This window comes from Gambusia affinis, linkage group LG19 (assembly GCF_019740435.1).
Source record: "Gambusia affinis linkage group LG19, SWU_Gaff_1.0, whole genome shotgun sequence".
Lineage (NCBI taxonomy): Eukaryota > Metazoa > Chordata > Actinopteri > Cyprinodontiformes > Poeciliidae > Gambusia > Gambusia affinis.
Genome location: NC_057886.1, coordinates 6559382 through 6576641, shown reverse-complemented (window position 1 = coordinate 6576641; position 17260 = coordinate 6559382). Strand labels below are relative to the sequence as shown.

At 40.2% G+C, this 17260-nt stretch overlaps 3 protein-coding genes and 1 non-coding gene across 5 annotated transcripts; 1 reads left to right on the top strand and 3 right to left on the bottom strand.

Moving 5' to 3' along the window:
• Positions 1–77: 77 nt before the first annotated feature.
• st13 (ST13 Hsp70 interacting protein) lies at positions 78–7564 on the top strand. Its single transcript, XM_044100671.1, has 13 exons — positions 78–276; positions 655–806; positions 1830–1878; positions 1996–2086; positions 2954–3027; positions 3123–3189; positions 3290–3374; positions 3463–3573; positions 4898–5000; positions 5514–5630; positions 5707–5746; positions 5876–5967; positions 6867–7564. The coding sequence occupies exons 2-13, from the start codon at positions 697–699 to the stop codon at positions 6999–7001; spliced, it is 1074 nt and encodes a 357-aa protein (XP_043956606.1). The 5' UTR covers positions 78–276; positions 655–696; the 3' UTR covers positions 7002–7564.
• A 719-nt stretch (positions 7565–8283) lies between these two features.
• On the bottom strand, positions 8284–10085 carry rbx1 (ring-box 1, E3 ubiquitin protein ligase). Its single transcript, XM_044100672.1, has 5 exons — positions 9939–10085; positions 8948–9026; positions 8786–8856; positions 8549–8634; positions 8284–8442 (listed from the first exon to the last, which is right to left on the bottom strand). The coding sequence occupies exons 1-5, from the start codon at positions 10014–10016 to the stop codon at positions 8430–8432; spliced, it is 327 nt and encodes a 108-aa protein (XP_043956607.1). The 5' UTR covers positions 10017–10085; the 3' UTR covers positions 8284–8429.
• Positions 10086–10220: 135 nt separating this feature from the next.
• On the bottom strand, positions 10221–10292 carry trnaq-cug. Its single transcript has one exon. It is a non-coding gene; the product is annotated as a tRNA-Gln (tRNA).
• Positions 10293–10479: 187 nt separating this feature from the next.
• On the bottom strand, positions 10480–17010 carry chadla (chondroadherin-like a). 2 transcript variants are annotated; one of them, XM_044100667.1, is made up of 6 exons: positions 16010–17010; positions 14384–14542; positions 13301–13637; positions 12867–13219; positions 12025–12185; positions 10480–11670 (listed from the first exon to the last, which is right to left on the bottom strand). In XM_044100667.1, the coding sequence occupies exons 1-6, from the start codon at positions 16196–16198 to the stop codon at positions 11460–11462; spliced, it is 1410 nt and encodes a 469-aa protein (XP_043956602.1). In that variant the 5' UTR covers positions 16199–17010; the 3' UTR covers positions 10480–11459. The 2 variants fall into 2 exon arrangements, with proteins under 2 accessions (XP_043956602.1, XP_043956603.1); XM_044100668.1 differs by lacking the exon at positions 16010–17010 and having other exon boundaries at positions 14384–15949.
• Between the last annotated feature and the right edge of the window lie 250 nt (positions 17011–17260).

Genomic DNA, 17260 nt, shown 5'->3' with positions numbered 1-17260 from the left:
AATTTTAAAAAAATATATCACACATTTCTTGTCCGTGACGCAACTAATTTCTATCAAAGACATGTTGCCAACGCCAGCCTGTGAAATCTGCCTGACAAACCCTGACGAGGGGAAAATTTTACCCATTGGTTTCAGTCTGCCCGACTTCTCGCCTGAATGAAACACCGGAGCGACGCCACCTCCAGCGAAGCAGACTGTTGGTGGCGATAAAAAAAAAAAGACGACTGCTACCTTCTTCTGCAGCGCTTCTTCTCTTCTCTAAGCATTTTCAGACAGGTGTGTTTACTTTTATTTCCTCAAAAGCATGCAAATACTGACTTTCATTCACCATCGCTGCATATCGCAGCGTTGTGTTCATGCGTCAAAGGGTCAGCGTCACGCACTGATCCACATTTCCAGAAAGTTCTCGCTTTCAGCTATTGTAATATTTATTTAAGTTGTTCTAAATGTATTTGTTTTGGAACCTCCGTTGTGCCCGTTCTTTTGGTTTGACTGCATTGTTTGTTTAATAAACTAACCAGAGCTCGTAGCTCACGTTCATTACGTGCCAGCATGCTAGCGCTGCCTAGCTTATCGCGGAGGGTATTAACAGCTCAGCACATAAACAAAGCCCCACTTGGCTGAGTTGTTGGCTGCCTTTCATTCTGCCTCCAGGCCGCGCGCAGCGCTCCGTCTGCTGGACCTTGAGGCGCCAGCATGGACCCACGAAAAGTGACAGAGCTGAAGGGCTTCGTGCAGATGTGCGAGTCTAATCCGGGGATCCTGCACCTTCCGGAGATGGGATTCTTCCGCACCTGGCTGCAGAGGTCAGGATCTCTGAAACATAACCGCTGATCGAGCCTACCAGGGATGTAATGCTTATGAGATCAATAGATCGGATGCATTTATTTTTGTTTTAGTCCTCGGTAATATTGTAAGTCTTTAACGTTCTGCGGGCTGACCACGTGCTCTGACCCGCCCACCATCCAGTACAAACCAGTAGCCATTTGTTTTCTCCGTGTTGCGATAACATATATGGAGGACTGATCCTGCCAAAATTGACAACGAATAAATTAGGAAAGGAATGAGGAAAATCCATGACTGTGAATTCAAAAATCGAGGTGGAAAAATTTTAATAAATATATCTGGAAATAAATAACAATACTCCCAAACACGGAGGGATAATGTTTACCATCCTTTTGCAAAATGAAGTCCCAAATCTCAACAGTCATTAGGATTGGTATCCAAATGGTGTCCAAAAATGAATATTAACCATTCTATGGGCCTGTGGTAGACTAACACATTCAAAGCATTCAAATTGGGGGTGGTGGTAAAGCATTTTTATGTACACATTAATAACTTGAACCAAAATTACATATTTTTATTTACGGGTGGGAATCTGTAACATTACAGCGTCTTTTTAAAGTTGTCATACCCCTGTCACTTAAAACTATTTAGTCAATTTATATCCAAGTGACAGACCAACACAAAGCTGTGCTTAAACAAAGGTAGTTGAGCATTAAGGGGCTTAAATCTTAAAAGTGTGGAGTACCCTGTAAGGTTATATGAATAAGCATTTTTCAACTGATTATTGAGATGGATGTACATATTTATAACAACAAGATGTTATAAGATGTATAAGTCTTCTGAGAGATGCCTGTGTCATTTCCTGTGAGGAAAAAACCCAGAAGAACCGTAAAGAGGTATGGATCATTTTGATTTTAACCATATGCCAAGAGATACGGGTGGAATACCGTAGTACGCTTTAAGAAACCACTATTCAACAATTGAAAAATAAAGCTGGTGTTGGCTTTGATGCTTTACTGATTCCTCATAACTTTATCCCACAGTATGGGCGCAAATATCCCTCCTCCGGCTAAGAAACAGGACTCATGCCAGGTGATGTGCAGCTTATCTTTTCTTGCCAAATGTGTTTTTTTTCTTTTTTGTTTCTTTCATTAAAACGTCCATGGAAAGACAGAAGAAAGCTATTAATTGGCGTTCTGCGACGTTTAGGGTGGCTGTCCGTGTGGGCCGTCCCCCTCAGCAGCGGCGCCTCCAGAGCCTGAGCTCCCTGTGGAATCTGAGAGCGAGGAGAGTGAAATAGGTACCAAAGAGATTCGAATCCGTTTTATTTATAAACCCCGTGCTGCTTTGATCACAGCGTCACCGTTCGGTGTGCGGTGAGGATCCTTCATGCAAAAATAGCAAATCGAGACACTTGAATGTAACACAGGAAGCGACAAATGTGACTCATTATTTTAAAACAGTCATAAAACCTTGTTTCCTACTGTTGAACCGTCTTTCTTTGACATGTCTAATCGTCTACACCACATGTGTCAAACTCAAGGCCCGGGCGCCAAATCTGGCCCGCCATAGCTTTTTATGTGGCCCTCAAGACTCCAGAGGTATTGCATAAATAGAACTTCAAGATAACAGTTGCGTGCTTAAATATTATGTTAATCAAATCCAATCGGTTTTTATCTGTTTACTGCCAAATTACATTAGTCAATAATGTCAGTTTTACTGTGGTCGCAGAAATTAACTCATAAACAAATCACCTCTTTTTTTGTGTGCTTGTGCATGACAAGAGTATATTGAAAATTTTCCAGAAAAAATGGTCAAAAACTGTTTTTTTAAGGGATGCCAACTCCCACCTGCAGGTGGCAGTATATTTCACTTCAACAGTTATTTGCGAGTACTGTAATAGAAATTCTTAAGTGCAAATATTCCTAAATCAGCACCAGAAACGTTTTGATTTTTATGGCAAAGAATCACACACACAAAAAAAAATAAAAATAAAATTGACGCCACTGATCTACACCAAATATTTTTTACAGTTTACTTTAGATCATTCAGGTACAATGCAATTAGCAGCGTTTTACTAACAGGCTAGGAAACTGACAGACGTCAGGGTGGCTGGACTCTCTTACTTCAGGGGAAACGAAAAGACACAATTCTCCTTTCATTTTAGAAATCGACAACGAAGGAGTGATAGAGCCGGACACAGATGATCCGCAGGAGATGGGAGAGTTTGACGACATCGAGGTGACACACTTCTTAAACCGAGCGAATACGTTTAAAACTGAAACTTCATCCTGTCATGAGTTGGCTAGAGACAAATAATTCGGACTTGTCTGCAGGTCACAGAGGAGATGATGGACCAAGCCAACGAGAAGAAGATGGAAGCGATCAACGCCCTCGGAGAAGGTCGGCTCCACTCAGATCCACTAGGGACCAGAATGAAAACGATCCACAGCACTTAAAAAGGGATCTTCGATCAACAACCCGCTCCTGTTTTTGATTCCAGGCGACCTTCAGAAAGCTTTGGATCTGTTCACGGAAGCCATCAAGCTGAGCCCTCGGGTAGCCATTCTGTACGCCAAGCGGGCGAGGTGAGCGACCCGGTGGGGCCGACGTTAATCCACAGCTCATCTGTAGAGCGCTCTGAACCCGCGCTAAATGTTTCCGTCTGTGTGTCAGTGTGTACATCAAAATGCAGAAACCCAACGCAGCCATCAAAGACTGCAACAGAGCCATCAGCATCAACCCAGACTCTGCACAGCCGTACAAGTGGAGGGGCAAAGCTCACAGGTACCAGAGAGCCGCCAGCCGCCGCTGAGGCATCATTCAGTGTTTACCAGTGACATTACCAAACCCTCAGTGTAAACACCTGCAACCCTACTCAACCGGTTCTTCAGACATTTCTGTTTGATTGTATTTCGTAACATTAAGCCTGAGTGTGAAACACGCAAATGTGTTTTACTAGAATGTTGTTTTTTCATCTGATATGATTCCTATAAAGACCCTAGAAGTTTGGGATTTTCGTTTATCATTTTCTAGGTGACACTTAGCAAGAAAAGCCTGGAAAAGCCTTTTCTACTGTTTTGTTAATAATTATAAAATAATACTTCTAAAATGCAGTGTTTTTAAAAAAATATAATTTCAAATGACATCCCACTTGATTTTAATATTTAATCCATGCAGACTTAGTAAGCCATCCTGTGGTCTTTCCTTTCATATATATATATATATATATATATATATATATATATATATATATATATATATATATATATATAGCGTGAGAATTTCATTTATCTCATTTAGCGTGAGATACTGCAGTTCTCTTTTGGCACGACACAAGTTCTAAGAATTAAAATGATAACTAAGATAAAATTAGCGTGGATTGCAAATAAGCAGTGATGTGACCCCATCATCGGACGACATTTTCTTATTTCATGATATATGGAACCTATAGCTAAAGAGATGACTACTTGTGAAGGGATAGTTTGTTAAAAAGTAGTAAAAAAAAAAAAAAAGCATTTAAAAAATCTACAAGAAAATCTAGAAATGATTGAATTGCAAAATGTGCCGAAATCCTGTGATTTTGTTACATGAACAAACTTCAGTGTATTTAATGGGACTTCATGGAATGCATCAACATAATAGTAAAGAAGAAGAACAATTATACATGTATTTATATTAAAATATAATTCTGTAGTTCTGCTTTCTACAACACATTCTTTTTACTTTGATGTCAAAATTTATGAATTTCCTCTTTGAAAAACAACAAAATTGTCAGTTGAAATCTAAATTCTGACTGGGGAAAGTTTAGTATCCATAACTAAATGTAGTAGCGGTGGCCAGAAAGTGCTCTAAATTATTTCTGATCGTCTTCCCTTTGTGTTTTAACCAGATTATTATCGGCTTGTTTTATGTAGAACAGTCGGCCACAACAACATTTAGCAAATCCCACTTTTTTTCCCATCATCCTCCCCGACTTCTGAGACAAATCAGACACAGAAAGCTCTGTTCTAGTCCGAATGCCAGTTTGTGACGAAGCGTTTCGCATTTTGCTGCATTTGCTGCCTTCTGTGTGAATTTGCTACGTGTGTGTGTGTGCGTGTGCGTGCAGGCTGCTTGGTCACTGGGAGGAGGCAGCCAAAGACCTGGCCATAGCCTGTAAGCTGGACTACGACGAGGACGCCAGCGCGCTGCTAAAGGAAGTGCAGCCAAAGGTACCAAAGCAGGGAATAATAATAACAGGATGTCTGTGCACCCTTAAAAAGTCTTAAATTAATGTACAAAACTGTAAGTTGGTCTTGAATAGGTCAATCACAGGTCTTAAATTTTGGTAGGACTGTTGACTCATATGTTTCTACGTAGGTTATTTATCTTGTGGGACTTTTCTGTCAGGCGAATGTTTGAGTCACACGCTGACGTCTTCATTGCGTTCTGCGACTCAAAGCTGTGGAGGCTACCGCTAACTAGCTGCTAACATGCCCTAGCTAGCTACCTAGAGTTTTGCGTCTACCATGGATAAGTGTACATTTGTTGCCAGTTTGATCTTTGCCACTGACTCTCTTCTGCTGCCAACTTGTACGATGCTACATCCATTCTGTCACAAGACAGGTCTTACATTTCATCCATAATGGTCTTAAAATGTTTTGTATTTGAGTTGGTGAAGCCTGCAGAAACCCTGCATTTAAAATTTTTATTTTTTTTTAAACTTTTTAAACCTTGGTCGTCAGGCTAATAAAATCATGGAGCACAGACGCAAATATGAGCGGAAGAGGGAAGAGAAGGAGATCAAAGAGAAGCAAGAGCGCATAAAGAAAGCCCGAGAGGAGCACATGCGCGCACAGAGGGTGAGTCGGAGGGATATTTAAGCTGTTGAATACAATCTGGTCAAGATGGTTCACCTTCTGCGTTTCATCACTGCAGGAAGAGGAAGCCCGGCAGTTTGGAGGTGGATTCTTCCCGGGTGAGAGTGGGAGCACGATGGCTGCATGTTTTCTTCTTCTACACATTGTTTGATGTTATTAATCAGCTGTTTCCTGTTGGAAAACCTGAAGTTCTGCTCCTGATTGTTGGTGGGCTTGTTCCTGTACAGGAGCTGCTGGCTTCCCGGGCGGAGTGCCCCCTGGTGGTATGCCCGGTCTGGGTGAACTCTTCAAGGATCCTGAGCTGCTCAACGCCATGAAGGCGAGTCAAATCAGCACCAAGCCGTCGGTGTCAACCCACCTGGTTCACAATACTTAAAGTCGCTTAGCTTCTAAACATGGAGTTTTTGATTTTGAATATTTAAAAAAGAAAAGACAGTAATCATGGCCATAATGGTTCTGAAGGAACTCAAATGCTTCTTTATCTTGTGAATTTCTGTCAAACTCCTTAATGGGGTTTACCGTTTTCCCTCTTGCTTGTGAACCTTTTTATATTTACACTTTTGTTGATATCAAAAAATATCAACAATATCATTACCAAGTAGGTATCAGTATCGGTGACGGCGATACCATCATGGTAATCCCGATACTTTAGCTTCAGATTGCTTCTTGGAATTTTTTTTAATTCTACTTTTTCTACTCTACCTTGGAGGTGTTTTGATTTGCTTTCAAATATATGTATAAATATATTCTTGTTTGTCATGTTAGCATGTAATTAAACATATTTTGTAGACATAAAAAAAACTTTCCCCAAACTCTGTGGTTTGAACCAAAATAATTCAGGAAAAAATAAAAATGTTGATACTTTTTATTTAAAAGTATCGGTATCTGCGATACTAGTCCTGGCGATACTCAATATCGGATCAATGCAAAAATATTCAGTATCGCACACCTTTAATTAAAATTCCCTTTTTAAGGTTAAATATCTTTCACTTAGGATTTCAATGTTAGATTTTGTGACATGTTAGCCATAATTATCCAAAAAGAAAGTAAAAATTTCAGTTATTGTTGAATTACTGGAAAAAGAATTATTTTTTTCATGGTATGTAAATTTATTGTTGTTTATGTTAAAGATATGGAGTAATCTAATCAAAAACCTGTGATTTGTGAGCTGTTTGTGCCTTTTATTTAAACGTGTCGGTGTCTGTCGTTTAAATCCAGGACCCTGAGGTCATGGCTGCATTCCAGGATGTGGCGCAGAACCCGGCCAACATCTCCAAGTATCAAAACAACCCCAAAATCATGGCCCTGGTCACCAAGCTGAGTGCCAAGTTCGGAGCCTCCCCACAACCGTAAGGGGCGGCCGGAGGGAACGAGACCAAAAGGTGAAGCGATCCAGAGAGCGCCGCTTGTCAACAATTATTCACTGTGTTTAGTTCAAAGTGGGGAGCTGATTATGTGTAAACGGGTGCGATGTTCCAAAAAAAAGAAAAAAACAAACAAAAAAAACATTGAGCAACTTTTTACAGCGTTGTCAATCAGCCTGTTAGCACCAAACAACATCTGAACTAGCCGACGACCCAGAGTCCCGGTCTGACGCTTCAGTAACCTCAGACGTGTCTCAGCCTGGACTTTGTTTAACCCGCAGGTTGACCTTTTCTTAACCGCGATCTGGAGCAGCTGCACTGAAAGCCTCTGCGTTGCAACTCTTTACCGTTTCTACAAACATTTAATACGTTGTAAAGCTTTCCCTCTGGTTTTACTTTCTGAACACAGCCGAAAACTCTCACACAAGCTTTGGTGTGTTGTCGTTTTTTTTGTTATCAGAACTGTTAATAATACTAAAGAAAGTAATAATGTTCATGTTTGACTCTGTGTGGGTGGGGTGGGGGAATCACAATAAAAACTCGATGCAAAAATCTGCGTTTTTTTTTTATTTTTATATATATAGCCTGTCCTTCATTCCGCTGAGACATTTCACATAATTTTGTCATTTTTTTGAAGAAAAAAAAACAAACTTAAAGCTATTTAGAATTAGCTGCATTAGATTTTGTAGTATTTTCGGCTTGATGTGGATGAAATGTCACAAATTTAAAGGAAAAATCTGAAACTTTACACCTAAGCTGCATGGCTCCTTAAATTTGAGTGGAATTTTTTTTGAGTTTGAGCTACTGCCTCAAACTCAAAATTTTACCATCGACATTAGTTAAAATATAAATATACACGGTTGATAAAGCTTCAACGTAAATCCAGGGAACTTTTTTGTTTTTTTATCCAATGAGAAATTATGAACAAAAACAATTTAAATCTAATTTGTTAATGCCTCTTAGGCTCCACCTGATTGGACCTACTGAGTCAGGTGTCTTTTTTTTTTTTTCTTCTCCCAACTAGATGCGGAACCAGATGTTCTATAAACCCAGTTTAAACAAAGAGTGGGTTAGGAGGTTATTTTGTCAAATTTTTTCAAATTGTTGATTCCAGATTGCTGAATAATCTGGCTTCCCGCCACAGGATTACCGACTGTCCTGTAACACGGCGAGTCTTGTGGACACCACGATGCATAAACCAACTAATAAACATAAAATCTTATTTCAGTTCATAATAATTCAAACACTGTCCATTAAAAAGTCATCCAGGGTTTGTGATAACATTGCTCTTTATTTAGGAGCTCGCAAAACAATCCAAAACAAATCTGTGGGAAACAACATCTAGTCTGATAAGCAGGGAGGGATATAAAGGCAGGGAGGCCGACGCTTGCGGGGAACCGGGTCAACAGTACGATGGCTAGTGTCCATATCTGCGAAAACACGGCAGAGGCAGGCGAAGAGACGTCAGTACAGCGGTTCGCAGCAAACAGAAATATTCACAGTGAGGCTAGGAATCAGAAAGCCGATCATACTCACTTCTGGAACTCCCACTCTCTGTTGTCCAGAGGACACACCTGTCTGGTTTTCAGCCAGCGTGAAATACAGTGAAAATGAAAGGCATGCTGGGGGGAAAAAAACAAAACAATAAGTCAAGTAAAAAGCCAGAATGGAAGAAACTTGATGACAGCAATTAACTTTACAAGATTTTCTTCTGTTTTGAATGAACATAGTGCCTTCTTAAAATACGTTTTTCATGTATATTTGCAAACTCACATTGCAGACACCCCAGGCTACGGTACACTCTTCCGACGTCGCAGACGCCTGGTTGGCCTGACACTCTATACCTGAAGGAAGACAGGAAGTGATGTCGGACTGTGTTGCAACCTGACAAAGCTTGTGACAAAGATGTTCAACGTCAGAATCAAATGAACTCACAGAGATCCATGATGTGGTTCCTACAGATGGCACAATTATCCACCACTATGTCCCAGGCCCACAGCGCAACAGCATTCCACTGGAGATGAACAAAATGGGGAAAATTATCCGGATGGCCGAAGGTGCAAAACATTATGACCAGTAACAGAAGTTATTTTTTCAATAGGGTCTGTTAGTGGGTGAGGTATATCAGGTAGCTGGAGAAAATGTTGTCCTCCAAGTTGAATTGATAAGTGGTCTTTCAATCTGCTGAAACCACACTATAAGCGTCGCCACAATTAATTAAGACTGACATTTCTGTAAATAATAACCTCAAAGGTCTTCCAGTACGAGACAGTATCATTAAAAGCTTACAATACATCAACTCTTACTTCAGTAACACCGCAAATCTGTGACTGTATCGGGTCTTAAGAATGAAAGCGGAGATTTGAATCTGACTTCTCTGTTTAGGACAATGACTGTTAACCCCCCCCCCCCCCCCCAAAAAAAAAAAAACAACCTACACAGACACGCTAACCCATCCAACACTAAATTAAATAAACTGAAGATGACCTTGGTAATGTTTAATAAACGTTAAGAAGTAACAAAGATACAAAAAATATAATAAGAGCGCAAACAATTGAATTTCTTTATAGTTTGGGAAATCTTGACAGTTGAAGCTAGCTGACTAAGCTAATTTAGCATGCAGGCTAGCACTGCTTTATCTTTAGTCAAGGGCTGTTTATCTGCTTTAGCTAAATATGGTTATTAGCAAAGAGACACTAAAGATAAGTGGTTGAATTTAACACATAATACGTTCAAAGTTTCTTGTACAAGTATGACGTATTTAAATTCACAATGTGCTATGCTAGCAGTTTTGTAGCTAATGCTAGCTGTATTTGAGAGAGCTCAGGCAGCTCGTAAGACTGAGCTGTAGCTCACGACATTCTGCCACAGCTAATGACGTGAAACATTTATTTAATTTGATCGTAGCTGCTTTAAACAAAGATACCTTTTTGACTTCGAAGCGCTTCTTGCTAGCTCCACTGTTAGTACCGCTTGGTGTGTCAACATCCATCGCTGCTGCCATCTTGGATAAGCCGGGAAGCTTAGTCTATTCACCCAGTCGGAAATTACGACAGTTTCCGTTTAGCTTGTTTCGAACTTAAGTATTCTTTGTGAATATTTGCCCACAATTTGGGTTAAGTGACTGAGAGTTATTGTAAAAAAATAATTTTATATAAATAATCCGCAAAAAAAGAATCCCACAAAGATTTGGGTGAAAATAAAAGTTAGGTTCCACCGAGATTTGAACTCGGATCGCTGGATTCAGAGTCCAGAGTGCTAACCATTACACCATGGAACCCCACACGGTACACAACATCAGGGACTACTGATATTATGACACTAAGGGTGAGCTAACATTTTATGGACCTTCCATTTTTTTCTCCCTAAAGTGAGAACTGTTGTAGAATGACGATAAAAACCTTGTAGGCTTTCATTTCAGGGCTCCAAAAAGACACAATGTTCTTAAATGCTATGCAGTTGAAAAAACTTTTTATTCTCCTTGGTGTGTGTTTGATGGATGATCTCACAAGAGGCACAAGACAGAGGAAGCTCTCAACATTAGTAAGCATTAGTAAACATTTGGCCCCCATCTTTGAGGAAAAGACGGGGGGTCATTGTTGAAAGAGAACCAGACTCAGCATTCAAAGTGAAAAAAATAGGTTGAAAGAGTACAGAATATTACTTAAATACAAGTTACCAAGTGTAAAAATTTACACAAATAAGAGCAAAAAATAATCCTCAATACAATTTTATTTTAAGAAAAATGTACTCTTTTATCAGCAGAAGAAAGTTCCACAGATGGATTTCACAAAGGAAAAATAGTACATGTCAGTATCAAACAGCTTTTGATTAAATTATGAACTTTATAAATAAAAATTTGGCTCAAATCGAACCATGTTAGCACAGGACGTCATGCTTGAGAGGTAGTAGGTGTCATTTTAAAATATTATTCAGTGTTTACAAGGTCATGGTGCTGAAGAATCATTGCAGTCTTTTTACATGTATTTTTACTCTTTAACGGATATTATTTAAAACGTAGCTGAATAAAATACTTTAATCAAAGCAAACAAGTAAAAGTTCAAGTTTTCTACACAACTTCAAAAGAGTCCAGTGTACAAACAGATTGCACTTGGTTACAGGAACACGACTGAATGTAATTACTTTCCACACCTTTGACATATTTTGACAGCAAAAGTCCAACAAAATATGTCAACGACAGATAAAGAAAACCGGGTCTCTTCTCAAGATAAAGATATGACCGGAAATAAATATTCATAGTGCATTTTGACCTCTACCCAACCATGTACTGCATGTGTTTCCATTTGAGTGAAACAAAAGTTACTTTATGGTTAAACACTAAAGTAATTACTTTAGTGTATTGTGTATTGATACTAAAAAAAACCCCACAAACTCAATTCCCTCCCCTTGTTTTGTTCATCTTCTTGTTCTTTGACCTACTGATGTTTCACTGGGTGGTTTGAGCTTTTCTGGCCTCCTGCTTCGCTCTGGTGGATTTAAGTCTTGCAGCTGTGGGTCCTACAGGATCCGCCTCAGTCGGAGAAGTTGTGCTTTCTGGACAGGTTGCAAACCCGTTGGTGTCCATCACCTTCTGACCTTTTAGCTCTAGAGGGTGACGACATGTTGCTAAAACGTCCAGCTTCACTCTCTCCATCCACCTGAGCGAACGAAACAAAGAAGTTCAGACATTGGAAAACGACTCGGTTGCAGTTGCAATTGGGATCAATGTCCTGCTGGAACATCCAGTTACATCTGTTGACGACTGACCAAACTCTGGCCACACCCAATTGGTTAAAATCTTCTTCTGCTTGGTTTTGGTCATTTCTTTCTTCTTAACAACCCACTGTATAAAGTTTCCCCACATGCGCCACCGCACAGCTTTCGCCAAACCTCAATCAGATTGAAAATGTATGGGCTTTAAAGGCTGAATCAACCATCTTACTGCCAAATCAGAGAATTTTTTTTATATTTTTGATTGTCACAGGAACCGGCTTCCTGGTAAATGCACTGACCTTCGCAGGGCCAGCAGGTCACAGATCAGAGGGTTGTCCCGCAGGTCGATCATCTCGAGGCCGCTGAGCGGGCTCAGGTCCGGAAGCGTCTTCAGCTGGTTTCCTCTCACGGTCAGAACTTTCAGACGTGGACCCAGGCCCAGCAGAGCCTCTTTCGGCATCTAGCCACAGATACAAGATTTATTTAAACCCATGCAGGTGGACCGTCATCGGACGTCTGTACGTTTTTATTCAATATTTATTGTCACATACACTCTATGTGCGTAGAGCTTGGCAGTTAATCAATAACCACATATATCACGATTGATATGTGATCAATATCAATAGATATAATGTCTGATGGAATTTTAAATGATTTCACTGAACTCCGAGAGCCACACAGCATTCTGGGGGATGTAGGCAGAGGAAAGACTTTAGCCACTGGACTTGTCACATCAAATAATTCACTCGCTCTTCTGTTACCTAGCAACTCAGTCATTCTTTGGTTACCTAGCGACAACCTGGTGAGTAACTTGAGCAGCAGCAGTTTCAGATTTTGTCACTGTGCCTCATAGTCTCTAAAAAAATAAAAAAATAAAAAAACAACACAGTGGAGTGAAAAATGTGGATAAAACGTCACCGGTTTGGCAATATTTCAGACACTTAACATATATATATATTTTTAAACTACGGTAATCAATAATTATTGATACTGACTGAAATGAAACACTTGTATTGTGATACGTTTTTCAGCAATTTTTGAAATCAAATAATCCCAGCAATTTCAGACAATTTCTGTTTCATTTCAATAGCCAAGAAGAAAAAACAAACACACAAATGTAGGCGTCCGTCATAATCTTTACCTCTTCCATCCCCATCTGATTCATGTAAAGCCTCTGAAGACGGTGCGACATCTCCTGGAAGGTCCCGGGTCCGAGCCACTGGACCGGGTTTCGAGACAGGCTCAGCTCCGTCAGGTTCGGCGTGTCAGTCAGAGCGTCGGACGGCACCCGGGTCAGCCGGTTTGAATCCAGGTGGAGCGTTTCGATGTTTGCAGAGTTCAGGGCGCCTTTGGCGATTCCATCGATGGCGTTACTCCTTAAATAGAGCTTCATCAGCGACGGAGCAGCTGAGGACAGTAAGCCAGCAGGCTCCAGTTTCGAGATGGCGTTTCGCTCCAGATGCAAGACGGACAAATTCAGTACGAGTGACAGAGCTGCAGAGGAAAAAGTGAACATCAACTCTACTTTGGCTCTTTGCATGGATACAATTGCAATTTTGGGAACTTTAATCCGACCTGCTCCGGGGAATTGTGCCAGCCGGTTCCCCTCCAGGTGAAGATAGACGAGGTTTCGGAGTCCAGCCAAAGCTTTGGGCTCCAAAGACGTGAGGTCGTTGTCAGACAGGTACAAATACACCAGGTTCCTCATTCCACGGAAGGCCCCAGCTTCGATTTTGTGGATTTTGCAGAAGTCCAGGTACAGAGACACAACTTGGCCAGTGCCCGGGAAGCTTCTGGCGGGGATGAAATGGAAGCGGTTGCCACGGAGATTGAGCAACTGCGTCCCGGGTGGGAAGCCCCGAGGGACTTTGTTAAGACCACGGCTCTCACAGGAGACTTGGTGGGCGTCAGTCTGGGGGGACGGAGGAGAAATCAGAGAGAAAGAAAGCTGCTGTGCATCTTAAATCGTAAGTCTCTATTTGATAAACTTCCATCGCAGGTTTTCTGCCTGAGCTTATCTTCCTAAACTTTTCCCGCCTACTGTCTTCAGATGCTTGTCTAGAACGCTTATTGGACCCCACAATATTCCCAGGTTAATATTTGATTCTTAAAGCGACCTGCAGTTCCTTAAACAGGTTAGGTTAGGTCTGTGGGCTTTACAAAACATGTTCATTACATTTTGTTTTTGCCCAAAATCATTCTTAGATATTGAGATTTCAGTTCTGCTTATTTTGACACCCTGAACCCAACGTTTACACTCACAGGTGAAAAACAGATGTGCAACTAACAAGACTACAGTGAGTGGTTTATGGATGGTAAGTCAACAACTAAACACTTGTCACTTCCAGCGGCCATTGTACAGCGCATGCAGCGGTAAAACCAGATGACCAGACATGCTGGAGGTCTTGGGTTGCTAGGTGACAGGCTGGGGTCTGCTGGTGTTGCTAGGTAAGGACGTGACTAAGCAATTGCAAGGTTTTTCAAACGGCTCGTTTTCTTGGTACCACAAAATACGTTTCCCTATTTGATACTTATTGCCCAAAAAAAATTAAAAAAATGGCTGGGTGATGCTTCTTAAGAGCAGCTGAAACCCAAATGTAGGTACAAAAACGTGCAAAATGTGAACAGCAGACTGTAAACACGGTCGAAGTTCCTCACCTCATATACTCCCAGGGGAAACTCCGTTAAGTTTTTGCCGATGCAGGCCACTGTTCGTTTGGCGTCGTCACAGCGGCATGGTTTGGGACATTTTCTTGCATTGATGGTTGAGCTCAGAATTAAAATGGTCAGGAAAACTTCAGGACGGAAGAACTCCATCTGCACCGGGCGAGTACAGATGGAGATAGCAGAATCATGATTCTGCTATTTTGAATCATGATTTCAAAATAGCAGATTTGTCTGGAAATATCTTCCATGGGCACTAAAGATGACGAAGCCCAAACAACGGCCATGTTTAAGCTTAAATTATGATTATAGAGAAACCATAGGAGATGGAAAAAGCCGATTCAATTCAAGACAGCTTAACATTTTGAATGGAGTAGGCAGACTAGTAAACTGTATCATGGAAAAATTACAATAAGGTCACATCTGCTAGTCATGTTAAATGAAATGCTTATGAATTCTCACCAAAAGAACTATTTGGGTTTCATGTAGAAGGTTGGAAGTTGTTTTCTACAGCTGCGTCAGAACCAGAGAGTTCTTGTGCGAAATTCTGTCCCCCTGTGTCGGGGGCGCGCATTGCAGCCAGGGAGGCGGATGTGATCATTTTCACGGCGCTTCTGATCGATTTATCAGTAAAAAGAACTCAGGTAATCATGTCAAGGTTGTAACATTTAGTTTAACCGGCAGCTGTTGTTTACAAAATTGTAAAGTAATTAAATAAACGAGGTCTTTTTACGCTGTTTTGTGTTATTTTAAATGCCAAGAGAATCGGTCTTTCTCCAACTTTTGTCACTTCAGCCTGACAGAAATAAATGTCAGTCACCAAACACAATTTTCCAACATGTATGTATTTATAGTTTTTCATTGCTGATATAAGAGGATGGTAGCTGGCTGATAAGGCACAAAAATTAAGACTTCCTGAAAAGATGAGAGTGTAGACTTTCTGGTAAATCCTGTTCCAATGTAAAATATGACAGATTACTGGATTAAGGAAATTTCTAGTATAGGCTACTACATGCTATCGCACATAACAATTTTTGAGAATTTGGAAACAGTTGCTCTTTATTCCCCAAAGTTATGGGAGGAGGAGAGGAGAGAATGGATATTTCAGCTGCTTGAAATAATCCGTTCCCCCTTCATAACATGGGAACAAATTAATTCACCGAGTCTTTAACTGTGTTTATTCCTCTCATCACCAACAATAAATCATGTAAGTTTGGCAGCATTTTCTCTTTATTTGACAAAGTTATGAGGGGGGAACTTTATTACTGATTGTCTATGAGCTCTCTGTATTGTGTACAATATACGAATAAACCTGACTGAGTGATTTTGCCTGAACTGCTTGGAAATAGTATTTTTTCCACGACAGAGAAAACCAGGAGCACAAAATTTTTGCTGAATTCTGAAGAATTACAGTGTATTTAAGTTTAAATGATTCCAAAAAGTATAATAGCTGAAATTACCAATAGTTACAATTCACCAGAAGTTAAACGTTTTGATATTCGCATTGTTGAAATGAGTTGAAGTTTGAAGAGTTAAGACCCGAAAAACACAGGAGAACGGAAGAACAATCTAAAGAGAGAATTATGAATGTTTTCTCATTTGATTAAAGTGCATGAAAAAATGAAGGTTTCGATGGTACAGAGTAAATTGGATTGAAGTACAGCTATAAAACAGCAACCACACAGCAGAGCCAGTACTTCTCCGAGTGATGCTTGTGACTGCCTGCTGCACTATTATAAAACGCAGACATATATGAAAGATGCAAGGGAGCAAGTGCATCAGCCAATGAAAAGCATCGATAAAGTCCATGCTTTGACCTCATTGGTTGATGGCAGATCATCCCATTAGGTTGGTCATCATAGGGTTTGGAAAGTTCCTTTGGAATGTGGCAGACCACATCACATGGTCTGGATGGCAGGTAGAAAAACAGCGAAGATGCATATCACAAGGACACAGCTACAAAGCAGCGGCGACGTGGCAGTAGGGAAGGAGCATTAGGGCAGGCTTCCCCTCTGAGCCCCTCTCATCACCAATAATAAATCATGTAAGTTTGGCAGCATTTTCTCTTTATTTGACAAAGTTATGAGGGGGGAACCGAATATTTTAGCCACCTAAAATAATCCGTTCCCCCTCCATAAAATGGGAACAAATTAATTTACAAGAAAGGGTTTAACTGTGCTTTGGAAATATTTGCTCTTCATTTCTCAAAGATAAGGGGCCTTGGGATTTAAACTATCTTTCCATAGCTGCCTTATATCAAAGTCTTGTAAGTATAAATATCAAACAATTTTCAAAATGTAATTTATTAACCATTAACCAACACAGCAAACTCAAGAAAATAAGGCAAACATGCAAAGCAGTGATATGTTTTTTCAGTTGATGGGCTTCCCACACACACCTGATGGAACCACCTCAGGCACAAGTCACACTAATTCTAGGAAAGAAACTAAAAATATAATACATTTTTTTGGAAAAACATGTCTTCACTATTACAATCTACAATCAATCACTTTAGATTTCCTTATATTCCAACTGCTGGAGGATCATATAGCTTGTTTACACAAGATTAAATTATATAAATCACAGTTAAACCCTTTCTTGTAAATTAATTTGTTCCCATGTTATAGAGGGGGGATGGATTGTTTCAGGCAGCTGAAATATCAATTCTCTCCTCTCCTCCTCCCATAACTTTGGGAGGAGTTATTTTTTCTTTCGAAAATTTTTTATTGTTACTTAGAACATTTAAAAAACATGGCATTTTACATTTATACAGAAATGTTCTTTTCCTTTAAAAAATACAATTCTTCAGTTTAAACTAAAAGAAGTTAAGAACAAGGGTATAAAAGCACAAAATCTCTGGGTTTTAAAAGT